General features: G+C 49.1%; 1 protein-coding gene across 10 annotated transcripts in view; it reads right to left on the bottom strand.

The window, feature by feature from the left end:
* WNK2 (WNK lysine deficient protein kinase 2) overlaps nt 1–5,954 on the bottom strand; it is a 121,910-nt gene extending 115,956 nt beyond the window's left edge. For 9 of the 10 annotated variants that reach the window (XM_057413782.1, XM_057413776.1, XM_057413780.1 and 6 more), the window contains exons 1-2: nt 5,798–5,953; nt 4,687–5,493 (exon numbers count right to left, since the gene is read on the bottom strand). In XM_057413782.1, coding sequence (XP_057269765.1) covers nt 4,687–5,466 — 780 coding nt within the window. In that variant the 5' untranslated portion in view covers nt 5,467–5,493; nt 5,798–5,953. Of the gene's footprint in view, nt 1–4,686; nt 5,494–5,797 lie in introns of all 10 variants that reach the window. The other variant, XM_057413784.1, reaches the window with a different exon arrangement.
* Between the last annotated feature and the right edge of the window lie 8,859 nt (nt 5,955–14,813).

The following is a 14,813-nucleotide window of genomic DNA, read 5'->3' as shown; positions in this document are numbered from 1 at the left end:
ATCATCAAGAATAACCAGCTACTGTTGCAGCATCAGATGCATGCTGCCAGCCAACAACGACACTACAAAAGCACAGCAGTGAAAATCCTGAACAAACCAACAATAAACCCTGGATTCTTGATACAGGGGCACAGGACATCCTCCTTCCACATCGTGTCATTTCGCCATTTGCTTGACAGCTAAAGCAAAGTGAACTTGCTTTAACACTGTCCATTTTACAGGCTCCCACATTCAACCAACAGCATCTGAGCCATGAACCTTGGCTATCACTTTAAGCAACTACCACAGATCTTCAAGTGGACATAAGATGGAAAATACCACTTCAAAATTTAAAATCAATAGATACAGGCATCATAGCCTTCTCTCACACATAAGGTAACACACTTAACAAGCTGCATGCTTCTCCTCCCTTCCTTCACTTCAGCCAGGCATTTGGTTTCAAGGAAAGATTATCAGCCTTAGAAACAAAAAATAGCAAGTTCACATAGGTCTAGCATTAATGATTTTAACTGCCCTTTTTATTCATCTTACATAAAACAAAGCCTAATTTCACCTCATGTCTAGAATATTCATGCCATACTAAAAAAAAAAAAACCAACAACAAAACCAGTTATCTGCCAATCTAGATGAGCTTCTTGTCTAAGGAGTAAAAACTAAGATCGAGAAAATAAATTACCTGTTCCCATATTAATCCTGCATATGTATCAAATGAGAGAAGGGTTCAGAAATGCACCCACGTTTACAACTGGATTTCCAGTAAAGATCCATGCCCTCCAAAACTGAACATCACAGTGATTTGAGCCACACAATGTACTTTTACGTGTTTGGGCCATTTGAAAAACCCAGCAATGACAAAGTGCCAGAAAACAGTGCAATCAAACACTCCTTAGGGCAGCATGTCTATCTGTGGTTGTTTCACCATTACAGACCCCTTGGTGTGGTGGCCATTTGGAAAATGCTCTCAGAGCTATTCTAATACTCTTGATTTCTAATTTAAGCTATATGGGCAGGGAAGGAAAATTGACCTCTGCCTATCCTTCACCCTCACATACCTCCTTAAATACCTCTAACATCCAGCACCTGAACTGACCTCTGTCCCAGGAAGAATCAAGGACTCCCATGCATTCTCACAGAATAGGTAGAGTGAAGAACAAGCCTTGGGCAAAAAGTGGAAAAGCCTGGCTTCTCTGCAGTGCTCACCAACGGGCATTTCTCACCTTCCCACCACAGGTACAGCAACAGCAGGATAAATCCCAGCCTGGTTTGGGTTGGAAGGTCCTTAAAGCTCATCCAGTCCCAACCCCCTGCCACAGGCAGGGCCACCTTCCACTAGAGCAGCTTGCTCAAAGTGGAAGATGAGACAGTCCATCCTTTCCACATTTTCAAAGATGACTACAAATTAAATACAGTCAAACAAGTTAAATATTCATACTCCAAGCAAAACCATAAAGTACAATGAGGTTTTTACATTTGAGATAGTATCAGGTCGGACTCTTCTGCAGTTTCTCTATATGTTTCCAGAGGGAAATAGGATGGGGATTTTTAAACCATTCATCTAAAAAGATTATTTGGCTTGGCAGCAGTAGATTGTCAGACCCCTATCTTCTAACATTTTACTTCAGAGTGCAACTCCACACAGCAGCTGTATGCCACCAATTAAAATTAATTATAGCCCTTGGAAACTTTAGGATGCAAACCCTTCCAAATTGCAAGGGCACACTAATTCTGCTCCAATACTTCAGTTTCAGGAAGGAACAATAAACCCATTTTCTAGCTAGAATCTGACTATAACTTTTCATGTCTTCAGGCAGCTCTAAACCCGAGATCTAGTCTGGTTGGCATTTGGAGCCTACCCTAATCCAAGCTGCGATTTTGGTTCTGAACCCTAAGCCATCTTTGCAATAAAATAAACCCATGGAACAAAACCAGCTCACAAGGTTTTTGTACACAGACAGAACAAAAAAGACACAGGCAACAGTACAACTGGGCTGAAAAAATGCTGAGCCAGGACAGAGGATTAATGCCTGCATGCAACCTCGGTGCCATTAGTTTTTAACTCTCCAGCTCTACAAGTAACAAGCACAAGCGCATCTCCACAAGGAAGACGGTACAAGTTACTCCTGGTTTTCCACAAAAAAGGCTCTGGGCTGGGGGCTGATGGTGTAAGGTTGCAGAGGAAGTCATTTTGTCTTCAACAACATGGTGGTGGTGGCGGCTTCCAGCCTTCTGCTATGTCTGAACTTAACATTTCTACAAAGAAAGAGACAAAGGAGGGCATATCTAACTGACACTGTTTACATAAAGACTTTCAAAAGTGCCATGAATCAAGTGACCACTTGATAGGAGCCTCTGAATGTTTTCCCAGTAAGACTCCATAACTAAATTGAGAGTACTCTACAAGTCAAAAAGCCTAAGACAACACACAGCTATTCACAACTTCTCCTAATTGCTTCCTTCATGGAAATTCAATCTAGAAACACAGGCTTTAATCCCCATGGTGATTAAAGACTTCTGTCATTCAGCTGGCCTTTCTCAATCCAGACCCAAATACTGGCTTTCAAAATTCTCACTCCATCTCAGGGCACCTGGCCTCTGGCATCACCTCCAAAGCTGCAGGCAAACAGGAGAACCAGCAGCCCACACCTACCTCTAGACAGTCACACCATTTTCTCTAAATCAGTCAAATAATAAGAGTTCTCTTTCCATAAATTCTGTATTAAAGTGAAAATATCTAGTAGTAAGATCAGATTAAGCTGGAGCACACATAATGGAAACCAGTAGGGATGATGCAGTTACTACAAATTATTCCTTCACATGCAGTCTGTTCAAGAATACCCAAACAACTAACTAGGAATACAATGACCAATCACCAGGCAAGCTTCTTGCTGCGATTTTCCCCTCCCAATCTTTTAGTTGTAAATGACCCGATACCCTGTGTTCTCCCACACATCTGGCAGTCTTTTGTAGTTAGAGCTATTGTGTTACAGAAAAAACATTGAAAATCCACCCGTTTCAGTTCCTCTACTAGAGCTCACTGAGAATGTGGCACCAAGATGAATTCCTGATCCACACAATGGCTGTGCAGTGACAGGGCTGGCTTGTGCTGGTCAGACTCGCATCTGACCAACATCAGCCCCTTCCTGCGGGAAAACTTCCCCTCTGATAGCATCCCAGTTATTACTCACAATGAATTCAGGCTGCCAAGAAGGATACAGTTCCAAGAAGAAGCCAAAGCCCAGGCCTGCCCACAAGGCCCTCCTTCCAGCAGTGCGCACCCCAACTCCCTTTTATATCCTTTCAGCAATGCCACAGCCTCTCCCATTTCCCTACAAGTCCTGCAGAATCCTTCTGGGCCAGGGAGAGAAAGGGGTTAAATCCCTCACCACCACTCCACCATGTCCTCAGAGCTCTACTTTGCCCATGTTCTGCATCCATGTCTAATGAAACATGATGATGAAGACCAAGAAGTGCTCCCCATACTTCTTAAGGAAGCAGGGCTGTGGGGAGTTGTGATTGTGTAATGAAATCATTAGGCAATAAAGATGTGCTGTGCATCCACCCCCAGCTCTGCTAGTGATTTACAAACAGAATGGGCCACCATTAAAAATAAACAATCAGGAGCTCCAGCTTATTATACCACATTATTTACATGCTATTCTCAAATACTCTCATAGGCCGTGAAGCTCAACCAACCAGTAGAAGTTTAAGGACCTCAAGCTATGACTAAGAGTTAAATCGCCTAGTTCCCACCAAAAATCACATATTAACTCAGACTAATAGCTCAAGGAAATAAAAATGGTCTTCGGTTCTCTTAGATAGTGCCCATTTGAATGGGACGTAACAGAAGAAGCAGGAAAAAGACAAAATCTTCACCAAAAAAATAAGCGTATACTACCATAATTTTTACAGAAGTGAGAACATATAAGCCAGAGAAAAGCGTAACCCCTATGTCCAAAACCAGCAAAAGACAGTTACCTAAACCTTCACTGTCTGCTGGTATTACTGGATACTTCTCTCCAAAGAACTAGACCTCAAATCTTTTATTTAAAATCTTCCTTTTAAAAGATATTTGGCTAGGCAGGTCTTTGATCTAACTGAAGGTACTTTTGGAGGTTTAATTCACAAGATCTGGCAACAATCACTTTTTCAGGGCAGGTGAAAGGGCAAGGCGCAGCAAATCTTCCACCTCTACAAGAGCATGATGCATCAATGTTTGGAGCAAAAGGAAAGTTCATTCCTGCAAATGCACCTTACGTTCATTTATGTTTGGTGTCTTTTTAATGCAGACCTGCTTCTCCACTGCTGCTAAACCAAGCTGCTGCTCCCTGAGGGGCCAGCCTGAAGCACAGGTCAGGGGTAGGGAGGAAGACTAGCCCAGTTTAGCTCTTTTTGTCCACTGGGAGAGTGACTCACGACCTCTCTATACGATATGAGAGGTCTTGTGCTCACGTTCTTCCTCTCAGCAGGCAGATCCCAGGGCCGAGAGGGTTAAGCCTGGGAGGAGTGTACATAAGGTGGTAGATTCAGAGCCAATGAGATTATTGCGCTATAGTTAGACACTGGATACTAAGCAATGGTGACTATAAAGGCTGCTCAAAGCTGAGCTCTGTAGATGACAGCGGCATGTTGCCCTTAGCTTCTAGGCTTACAAAGCAGAAAAAGCACAGGAGGATGAGCTCAGCTTACCTGAAGTTCACACCACGCGACTTCCACCCACGTCTCCGTGTCCAGACCCTTATAGACCGTTTTGAAGGATCCCCTCCCGAGTTCAATATCAAACTTTAGGAACCTGCCATCCAGCGAGGTGGCAACCGCTTTCATATCAGCCTCCTCCTCCTCGGGCTCCTCTTTCTTAGCCTTGCTCTGATCTCTGGAAGCATCCGCCGCCTCTTTCCTCTCCACATCTCTGCCAGGTTCCTTCTGCTCCTCGGCACCCGCGGCGCTGCCCGGGCCCGGCGCTGGTTTCGGCCCGGCGGCAGGCTCAGAGCCCGGGCAGCCCGGCTCCGGGGACCCGTGTCCCGCCTTCGCCCTCTCCGCAATTATCCTCCGGGTTTTGGGGAGCAGGATGATTTTCCTCTGATGCTCCGACTCGGGAAGGTCGAACGCGGGCTCCTCCTGGTCCGAGTCCACCACGCTCCTCCGCAGGAAACGCTGATGGACCATTTTGGGGTCCCTGGAGCTGGGGGCGCGGGGCGGTGGGGCCGGTCCCCCCGGGGCACCCGGCATTGCAGCAGCGTCCGCGGCAGCCCCGCTCCTCCTGCCACCGCGGGGGCCATCAATATTCATGCTCGTCTCCGCAGCCGGGGGAGCGCCGGGCTTGGCAGTCGCTGGAACCTGGCCACGGCCGCCGCCTCCTCCTCTGCCTCCCCGCCGAGGTGCCGATCTGGCATCGCCCCCAGTTTCCATGAGGTCTGAGGTTTCAGCGCCCGCCGCCGCCCCCGGGCTGGGGCAGTCACCGTGGTCCATGCCCGCTCCGGGCCGCCCCACCGCCACCTGCGAGGGGCAAGGCACAGCACAGCAGCGCCCTGACGCACCGGCCACTGCTCCCCGGCCCGCGGGCACCCCGGCCCCGGGGCTTCTAAACGGGAGGGCTGCGGCGAGCCGGGCCCCCGGGCTGGGCCGAGCCGCAGCCGCCGCGCTGCCCGCCCGCCCCCCCCTCCCCGCCCGGCAGCGCGGCGGCCGCGGGTCCGGGCAGCCGCGGGGGTGCCACGGGCTCAGGTGCGCGGCGGAGCCGCCTCACCTGCGGCGGGAGCTGGCGGGGCCGCGCACAAAGGAGCGTGCGGAGCCGCTTACTTACGTGCGGAGCGGGGGGCTACCGCCCTCAGCGCCATGGACGGGGATGAGAAGGGCGGCGGAGAGAAGGGGCGGGTACCACCGCCTGTGCGCCTGTCTGGGTGTGCGCGCCGCGGAGCGGGTGCCGGGGGAGCCGGCTGCCGGGGTTCCGCGGCCCGCCCCTGCGCTCTGCAGCACGGCCCTGCCCGCAGCGCCGGCCTCCCGCTCCGCTCCGCTCCCCACGGCTCCGGGCCCGCGGAGCGCCCCTACCCGCGGCGAGCCCTGCGGCAGCCCCTGCCGCGCCCCCAAGGGCGGCCCCAGCCCGGCCCAGCCCCACACCCGCCCCGCAGCCGCGCTTTTGTCAATGGGAAGCGCTCTCCGGCGAGCTCCCAGTTAAAGCACCGGCGCTCGGCGGCCGCCAATGAGGCTGCGGAGGGCGGCCCCCCGGCCCGCCCCCCCGCCGCTGCCGCCGGAGACAATGGGAGGGTCCCGGGGCCCGGGCCTCTCCCCGCGGCGCGGGCGGGGAGCGCTAGTCCCAGCGCAGGTGCCACCGCCCGGGGCCGGCCGTCCCTGCGGGTACAGCGGGGACCCGCGCGGGGCGAGGAGGCGGCTGCGCCCCCGGCAGAGGTCCTGGAGGATTCAACCGCAGGTTTCTAAGCAGGACCCAGACGCCCGCCGTTGTCCAGAATCCTTCACACGTGAAAAGGGGAACCGGGAACTGCTCACGCACAGGGCCCGGCAATGCGGCGTTAGCACCGTGGCTGCGGGTCTGAGTACTGCCTGCCGTATGCATCTGCGCGCCTAACTGCAAATGGATCTGCACATGCATTCCTCTGTTCGGGGTTTTTTCACTTCCAGCAAACCCATTCGGATTGAGTGCATCCTCAGCGAGTTTGCTGATGACACCAAGATGTGTGGTGCAGTCGACACCTTGGAGGGAAGGGATGGGATCCAGAGGGACATGGACAGGCTGGAGAGGTGGCAACACATGAACATCATGGAGTTCAACAAGGCCAAGTGCAGGATCCTGCCCCTGGGTCAGACCCATGGGGGTCCTTGTGCAATCCCAGGCACAAACACAGGCTGGGGGAGACCGGACTGAGAACAGAGCTGAGGAGAAGGACTTGGGGTAGTTGATTGCCAAGAAGCTCCCCATGACCCAGGTTCAGTGTCAGCTTGAGCCCAGAGCCCCCCTGGTTCAGCCTGGAGAAGAGAAGGCTCCTTAAGGGGAGACTCTAGAGCAGCTCCAGTGCCTAAAGGGGCTGCAGGAAAGCTGGAGAGGGGCTTGGGACAAGGGATGTAGGGACAGGCCAAGGGGAATGGCTTTAACCTGCCAGAGGGGAGACTGAGATGAGCTCTTAGGCAGAAGCTCTTCCCTGTGAGGGTGCTGAGGCACTGGCACAGGGTGCCCAGAGAAGCTGTGGCTGCCCCATCCCTGGCAGTGTTCAAGGCCAGGTTGGACACAGGGGCTTGGAGCAAGCTGCTCTAGTGGAAGGTGTCCCTGCCCGTGGCAGGGGTTGGAGCTGGAGGAGCTTTAAGGTCCCTTCCTGCCCAAACCACTCTGTGATTCTATGAATATTGACCTCCTGGTTCACTATGACTGGCACTGGCATTAGCCTGGACTGAGGGAAACCTGGAGCTGAGGACCAAGCTGTGCTCCCTCCTGGTTAGTACGGAGACCCAGGGAGCTTGCTTTGCTATGTCCATGGACAGTAGGGACATTTCTGCTCTGTAAATTCATGAAAGAACTCCTGTCTCTACTACTGCCATGCTTGTTTTCTTAAGTATTAGCTTCATACAAAGATACCATATGTTATAGTAATTAAAATTTAACTAAATTAAAGAATGAATTTTTTACCAAATAATCATTCCCCATGATTTCTGAAGGAGAGTGCTGACTGCCAAGCAACCATAATGAGTTCTTTTAATTAATTAACTTTTAGTTAAGGATGATTGAAAAGCCCTTTTAAAATAAGAAAACAGGTGGTTATTTTAAACCGAATCTCTGGCGTTTCCAGTTAAAACCCATGGCTGGTGACTAACAATCCAGTGGGACGGACACATCTGATCGCTCAGTGGTTTCTTTTTCAAACTGCTCAAATATGCACGACATTTCTACAACACTGCAGTTGTGGCATAAATCACAGATTGGCAATGCAGAGGAACACAGCATCTCTGCCGTTAGTCCTGTGTGCCCGGCTTCTCTTACTCCACAGACAGGTTTCATAAACAGAAAGCAGTAAGAATTTACCAGGAGAAAAGCAGGGAAGATTGAGAGCATTTCTTTCAGTCGTCTTCCAGTTACTACATAAACTTGACCTAGAGCTCTTCCCAGCTAGAGAAATTCCCAATCCCATGTAGAAAAAGAACGAGACCAGGGTAATGAGACAATTGGAAGTACTGCACAGCACTGCACTCAGCCGGTGGACAAAAGAAAATGGGGAATATTCTAGAACCAGCCAGCATTGTCAGCTGAGGGCAGCATCGCAAACCGGCCACAGGAGGACACGAGGCACTGCTTTGTGGCTCCAGGGACTCCTGACTGGTCCTCAGGGCTGGGCAAGCAGAGGAGGACCCATCCTCACAACAGTTTCTTCATGGCTAGGTTTCCTGTGGTGTTTGTTGTGCTGTCCTATGTCCAGATGGTGCCAAGTGATGTTCTCGTGTCCATTTGGCTACTGAAATATTAATGTAATTTGTATGTCACAAACTTAATTGTGATCCTATGAGGGTGCTGAGGCGCTGGCACAGGGTGCCCAGAGAAGCTGTGGCTGCCCCATCCCTGGCAGTGTTCAAGGCCAGGTTGGACACAGGGGCTTGGAGCAACCTCCTCTAGTGGAAGGTATTAAAGCCCCTCTCCAGGTTTCCTGCAGCCCCTTCAGGCACTGGAGCTGCTCTCAGGTCTCCCCTTCAGGAGCCTTCTCTTCTCCAGGCTGCCCCAGCCCAGCTCTCTCAGCCTGGCTCCAGAGCAGAGCTGCTCCAGCCCTCACAGCACCTCCATGGCCTCCTCTGGCCTCACTCCAACAGCTCCACGTCCCTCCTGTGTTGGGGGCCCCAGAAATTACAGCACATAGAATCATAGAATAGTTAGGGTTGGAAAGGACCTTAAGATCATCCAGTTCCAACCCCCTGCCATGGGCAGGGACACCTCACACTAAACCATGGCACCCAAGGCTCTGTCCAACCTGGCCTTGAACACCACCAGGGATGGAGCATTCACAACCTCCCTGGGCAACCCATTCCAGTGCCTCACCACCCTTACAGTAAAGAACTTCCGCCTTATATCCAATCTGAACTTCCCCTGTTTAAGTTTGAACCCGTTACCCCTTGTCCTATCACTACAGGACATCACTATAGGACATGGAACCGTTGGAACAAGTCCAGAGGAGGCCATGAGGATGATCAGGGGACTGGAGCACCTCCCGTATGAAGACAGGCTGAGGAAGTCGGGGCTGTTCAGCCTGGAGAAGGCTGCGGGGAGACCTCAGAGCAGCCTTCCAGTATCTGAGGGGGGCCTATAGGGATGCTGGGGAGGGACTCTTCATTAGGGACTGTAGTGACAGGACAAGGGGTAACGGGTTCAATCTTAAACAGGGGAACTTTAGATTGGATCTAAGGAGGAAATTCTTTCCTGTAAGGGTGGTGAGACACTGGAATGGGTTGCCCAGGGAGGCTGTGAATGCTGCACCTGTGGCAGTGTTCAAGGCCAGGCTGGACAGAGCCTTGGGTGAGATGGTTTAGTGTGAGGTGTCCCTGCCCATGGAAGGGGGTTGGAACTGGATGATCTTAAGGTCCTTTCCAGCCCTAACTATTCTATGATTCTATGATTCTACAGTCCCTAATGAAGAGTTCCTCCCCAGCATCCTTATAAGCCCCATTCAGATACTGGAAGGCTGCTATGAGGTCTAAATTCCAACAAAAAGGCAGTGAAGTTGCCACCTCAGATACAGTGACTTTCATCAAGCTTTTGACTTGGAGAAGCCTTCTTTTTATGTATTAGAGCCAAGCTGCTCATCTGCTGGATGAAATTCTGTCTCCAGACAAGAAGCTGAATGAGCCACACGTCGCCCCCGGAGCACAGATGGGTATTCCCACTTGACAAGCAGATTAACACTGATCTGTCTGTGACTCCCCTCACCACTCCACTAACTGATGTTGGGAACAGCCAGCCACACACAGAGCAAGACAGCTTGTCCAAGTTACTAGGCAGTGTTATTTTCAAAAGGGAGAAGAATAATCATTTTTCACCAAAGAACAGCCATTATTTTCTTTCTATATTTGTTAGTTTTGAGTGAGGAAGTCACAGCCAGCTCAAGTTAACACCCTGACTTTCAGGTTCTCAGATACTGAAAAATTCTTTGTTTAAGATAAAGGTTTTGGGGGGACTGTGGAAACATTTATATTGGCCACCAGTTTTCTATTAACTTGGCTTTTATATAATTCATAATTTCATTAAAGACAGGTTAAATACCTGTTGAGAGCTACTTCCAGTTGCACCCAAGGTGTGCGCTTACACCTTGCTGCACATGTGCTTCTGGCCCTAATGTGGTGTTCTATAATAACTGTGTTTTCTTTTGAAGAACATTAACAATGATTTAAACACCCAGTTTCATAATATATCCTCAGTTATGTCACCTGTCTTCTGTTCTATTTGTTTAGAGATACAATAGTTGAAGTCATTCAGTTAATACAAACTTGTGCAAACCCATAAAAAAAATCCCAGTGTGTTGAGATGACAGCAACTGTGGGCAAGCGCAGGCAGCAAGTGTGGCCAGGATGTGCATTGCCCACCCCAGGAGGGGACAAGTTCCAGTTCTTTTTGTTTGCACGCAAGTGTGACCCTGGTACCATACATCATTCTAACACACGTGACAACCTCAGACTGAGATAATAATTATCACACCATAGTATGTTTTGGAAGAGACCTTAAAGCTCCTCCAGCTCCAACCCCTGCCACGGGCAGGGACACCTTCCACTGGAGCAGCTTGCTCCAACCCCTGTGTCCAACCTGGCCTTGAACACTGCCAGGGATGGGGCAGCCACAGCTTCTCTGGGCACCCTGTGCCAGCGCCCTCACAGGGAAGAGCTTCTGCCCAAGAGCTCATCTCAGTCTCCCCTCTGGCAGGTTAAAGCCATTCCCCTTGTCCTGTCCCTACAGGCCCTTGTCCCAAGCCCCTCTCCAGCTTTCCTGCAGCCCCTTTAGGCACTGGAGCTGCTCTAGAGTCTCCCCTTAAGGAGCCTTCTCTTCTCCAGGCTGAACCAGGGGGGTTCTGGGCTCAAGCTTACACTGAAGCTGGGTCATGGGGAGCTTCTTGGCAGTCAATTACCCCAAGTCCTTCTCCTCAGCTCTGTTCTCAGTCCAGTCTCCCCCAGCCTGTGTTTGTGCTTGGGATTGCACAAGGACCCCCATGGGTCTGACCCAGGGGCAGGATCCTGCACTTGGCCTTGTTGAACTCCATGATGTTCATGTGTTGCCACCTCTCCAGCCTGTCCATGTCCCTCTGGATCCCATCCCTTCCCTCCAAGGTGTCGACTGCACCACACATCTTGGTGTCATCAGCAAACTTGCTGAGGATGCTCGATGCCACTGTCTATGTCACCAACAAAGATGCTGAACAGTGCCTGTCCCAACACTGACCCCTGAGGAACACCTCTCCTCACTGGTCTCCCCTTGGAAACGTTCTGTGATTGGAATTCCTACTGATTTTAATAGGTTATTTATGCATCCCATGAAAATATGCCATAATATTGCATCTCAGGTTCCCTAAAATAACCAAACTTAATGGTGCTGCAAAGAAGTTAATGGGCAGTATCTCCATTGCTGTATGCATTAATTGAGGTGTGCTCCCTGCTCCCATGCCGGGGAAGCAGTGGTGCCCAGAGAGCTCTCTGCAGGCCTCCCGAAGGGCTGCTGAGTCAGCAAAGTGACAGTGCACAGTTATTGACTGTTATTTTCCCGTTCTATACAAGTCACATGAAGCATCCTCTCTCCAAGCCAATTCACGCAGGTGGGGTTTGGTTTCAGGCAGGCAGGGTACCACCTTCCCAGCCCAAATATGACCCGTGATTAATAGTTCTTTTTAGAATTACTGCGTGGTTCAACAGTTTGTATTTAATTATTTATCTGGTTTTATTTGCCAGAAAATGATGGCTTTGAGCCTGTAATAAACTCAAATGAACTACCCAGTTAATTTTCCAATGGTTCTGTGTGGCCACGAGGGTCACAAGAGTTCAAACAGCACGTTGGTGGTTTTCAACACCAAATGGCTTCTTCTGCCATTTTTATGCTGTGATCCCTGCAGCACCTTTATAATGAATCTAAAATAGATGGATAGAGCAAGGTAAGGATTAGAGCAAAATAAGGAACAGAGAAAAATTGATGAAACTCGTGAGTCAAGTGTGGCACTCCATAGCACAGTTAGGACTTCCCAAAATGCTCATGTTTATGCTGAACAAGTGAATAGCTTTTTTCTTAGCATGAAGCTCTATTTTATCAAAAAGCCCATCTACCACACTGTGTTGCAGATTTAAGGCAGATTTAAGACACAATGGCAATGCCATTATTGCTCCTAACGTAAAAGATGGGGCATTAGTTCTTGTGAGTTTGATAAGACTCTCTATGCATTGCTGCTTGTTGTTCTTGGCTCTTTGATCCTGTTTGTTTTCGTACAAATTGGAGAAGTGATGAGAGCATATAACCTTAGCACAAAACCCTTCCTGCAATGAGCATCCAAGTGATCAGGTTTGTTTTACAAACAAGAGTAAAGCGCTGTGATATGAGGACTGCATCCATTTGTCTGACTGGTTGCAGTGACTGAGCACAGCACTATGATCAGCACTCAGAAGTCAGAGGCACATCTATTGTGGCATTAACTTGAACTAAAACCAATATTTGCAAAGGTAAACTGCGTGTCACATGCAGATAAAAACAAAACCCCTGAAGAGTCAATGCCTATGCTCTAGACAGCCTTCATCCTCAACCCTCTTCAGGAGAAGTCTCCTGCTTAGTGCACTGGCACTTCACTTTTAAGTACTTTTAAGAAAGTAACATACACCACTGACGCCCTTAGAAGTGTCACTGTGGACACACAGAGCTCCATTTAAGCCCATTTAAGGAGTCACAAGAAGGACAAGGAGCTTTCCACATTCCCAAGGTCACTGAGATACATCATGTCTGGCCTTTCAGTCCTGACTGGTCTGCTGGAATGCCAGGGGACCATTAGAAAAATGGCAATATGATCTGGATAAGAGGTGCATCAATGGAAACAATGCACGGACAAGGAGTGTGGACTATATGAGGTGGCCATGTGCACAATGAGTGTTGTCGCATGCAGTCATATGAAGTTGCTGAGTATAATCTTGCTCTTCTTTCTGCTAGCTCCCCTGTAAACACCTGAAAAAGTTAATTTAATATGTTTTGTCCGTCTGGGCAGAATTACTTGCACTAGTCTTTTGTTGTAGTAAGTTCTTCTGGACAGGTACTGAATACCAGCCACTGGAAAGCAATCCAGAGCACCTAAGAGAGCAGGACAGGAGAAGTACTCTCTTCCCTTGTAAAATGCCACAGCAGAAGAATGCTGATATACTACCAGATTTCTGTATTTGATAAATATGTATGGTACTTTGTTATGTCAAAAATTTCCTTCTCATCTGTCAGTCCAACACAACAAAGAAGAATTTACTTGGAGCACTGTGTGCAGTTTCTGGTGTCCTCAACGTAAGGACATGGAGCTGTTGGAGCAAGCCCAGAGGAGGCCATGAGGATGATCGGGGCTGGAGCAGCTCCCATGTGAAGACAGGCTGAGAAAGTTGGGGCTGTTCAGCCTGGAGAAGAGAAGGCTGCATGGAGACCTCAGAGCAGCTTCCATTATCTGAAGGGGAATATAAGGAAGATGGAGAGGGACTCTTCATCAGGGACTGTAGCGATAGGACAAGGGATGATGGGTTCAGACTTAAACAGGGGAAGTTCAGGTTAGATATAAGGAAGAAGTTCTTCCCTGGGATGGTTGTGAGGCACTGGCACAGGTTGCTCAAAGAAGTGATAAATGCTCCATCCCCGGCAGTGCTCAAGGACAGGTTGGACAAAGCCTTTAGAATGACATGGTCTAGTGGAAGGTGCCCCTATCCATGGCAGGGGGTTGGAATGCTTAAGGTCCTCCCCAACCCAAACCAGTCTGTGATTCTGTGCTTCAATGATTCTATAATTTGGGCAGTACCATGATGAAAAGGAGCTGCAGTTACTGCCTGTAGTTTCTAAGAGAAAGCCAGAAAAGCTATTGACACTCCTAAGCTGCCTACACAAGAAGTCACTTAAGATCACAGACAACATGTTTCAGGACTGAGTCCTCGGTTCTTTCTCCTTCTCTTCTCTGACCACAGCAAAGAAACTGTGTATGAAACCCTTCTTTCTCATGACTCTGCTTAAGCAGTAGGCATCTTAGAAAGGATTTAGGAAGAATCTTTGAGACCTGTTAGTTACAACATGCCTACAAAAAAGAAAAGCGACAGCTCTCACCTTGGGTACCAAGTTCCGAGGTTGGAAGCTCAGATTCAGTAGCCACAAAACAACTGAAAGCATTCATCCGGCGATATTATTTGTTTGAAAATTTAGAATAAAGAAAGTGTTAGGTAAACATTGAGGGTTAGGATTCAGTAAGATTTGTAGAGTGACTGGTTTCTATTTAGTAGCAGATAGCTTAGAGGATAGCAGAGTTGAACTGTAATATCCTGAATTTCCAGGTAGGCTCTTAGCACACATGTTGTGGCAGAGCACATAACTAACCAAGGTCCCAATTCTGGTTTTATTGACCTGGCCAGCTATTGATCTAAATGAAGGTAGGACCAGTGTTTGATATAATCATTTCTCTACTTAACTGTAGATCTGCTCACTGTTCACATGCTTGAGGAAAGACCTACACTCAAATATGAGGTCTTTCCCCCAGATACATCTACACATTCCCAAAATTCTGCGAGGGAAATACTATTTTTTATTTTAAATATGAAAAATAAACCAAACATGACACAATTCTGTCCATTTCTCA

This window comes from Pezoporus wallicus, unplaced genomic scaffold (genome assembly GCF_028554395.1).
Source record: "Pezoporus wallicus isolate ANWC-B61680 ecotype Strahan unplaced genomic scaffold, APGP_CSIRO_Pwel_v1 contig_8649, whole genome shotgun sequence".
NCBI lineage: Eukaryota > Metazoa > Chordata > Aves > Psittaciformes > Psittacidae > Pezoporus > Pezoporus wallicus.
The sequence above is the reverse complement of the archived record's forward strand: the minus strand, read 5'-3'. Positions and strand labels throughout refer to the sequence as shown.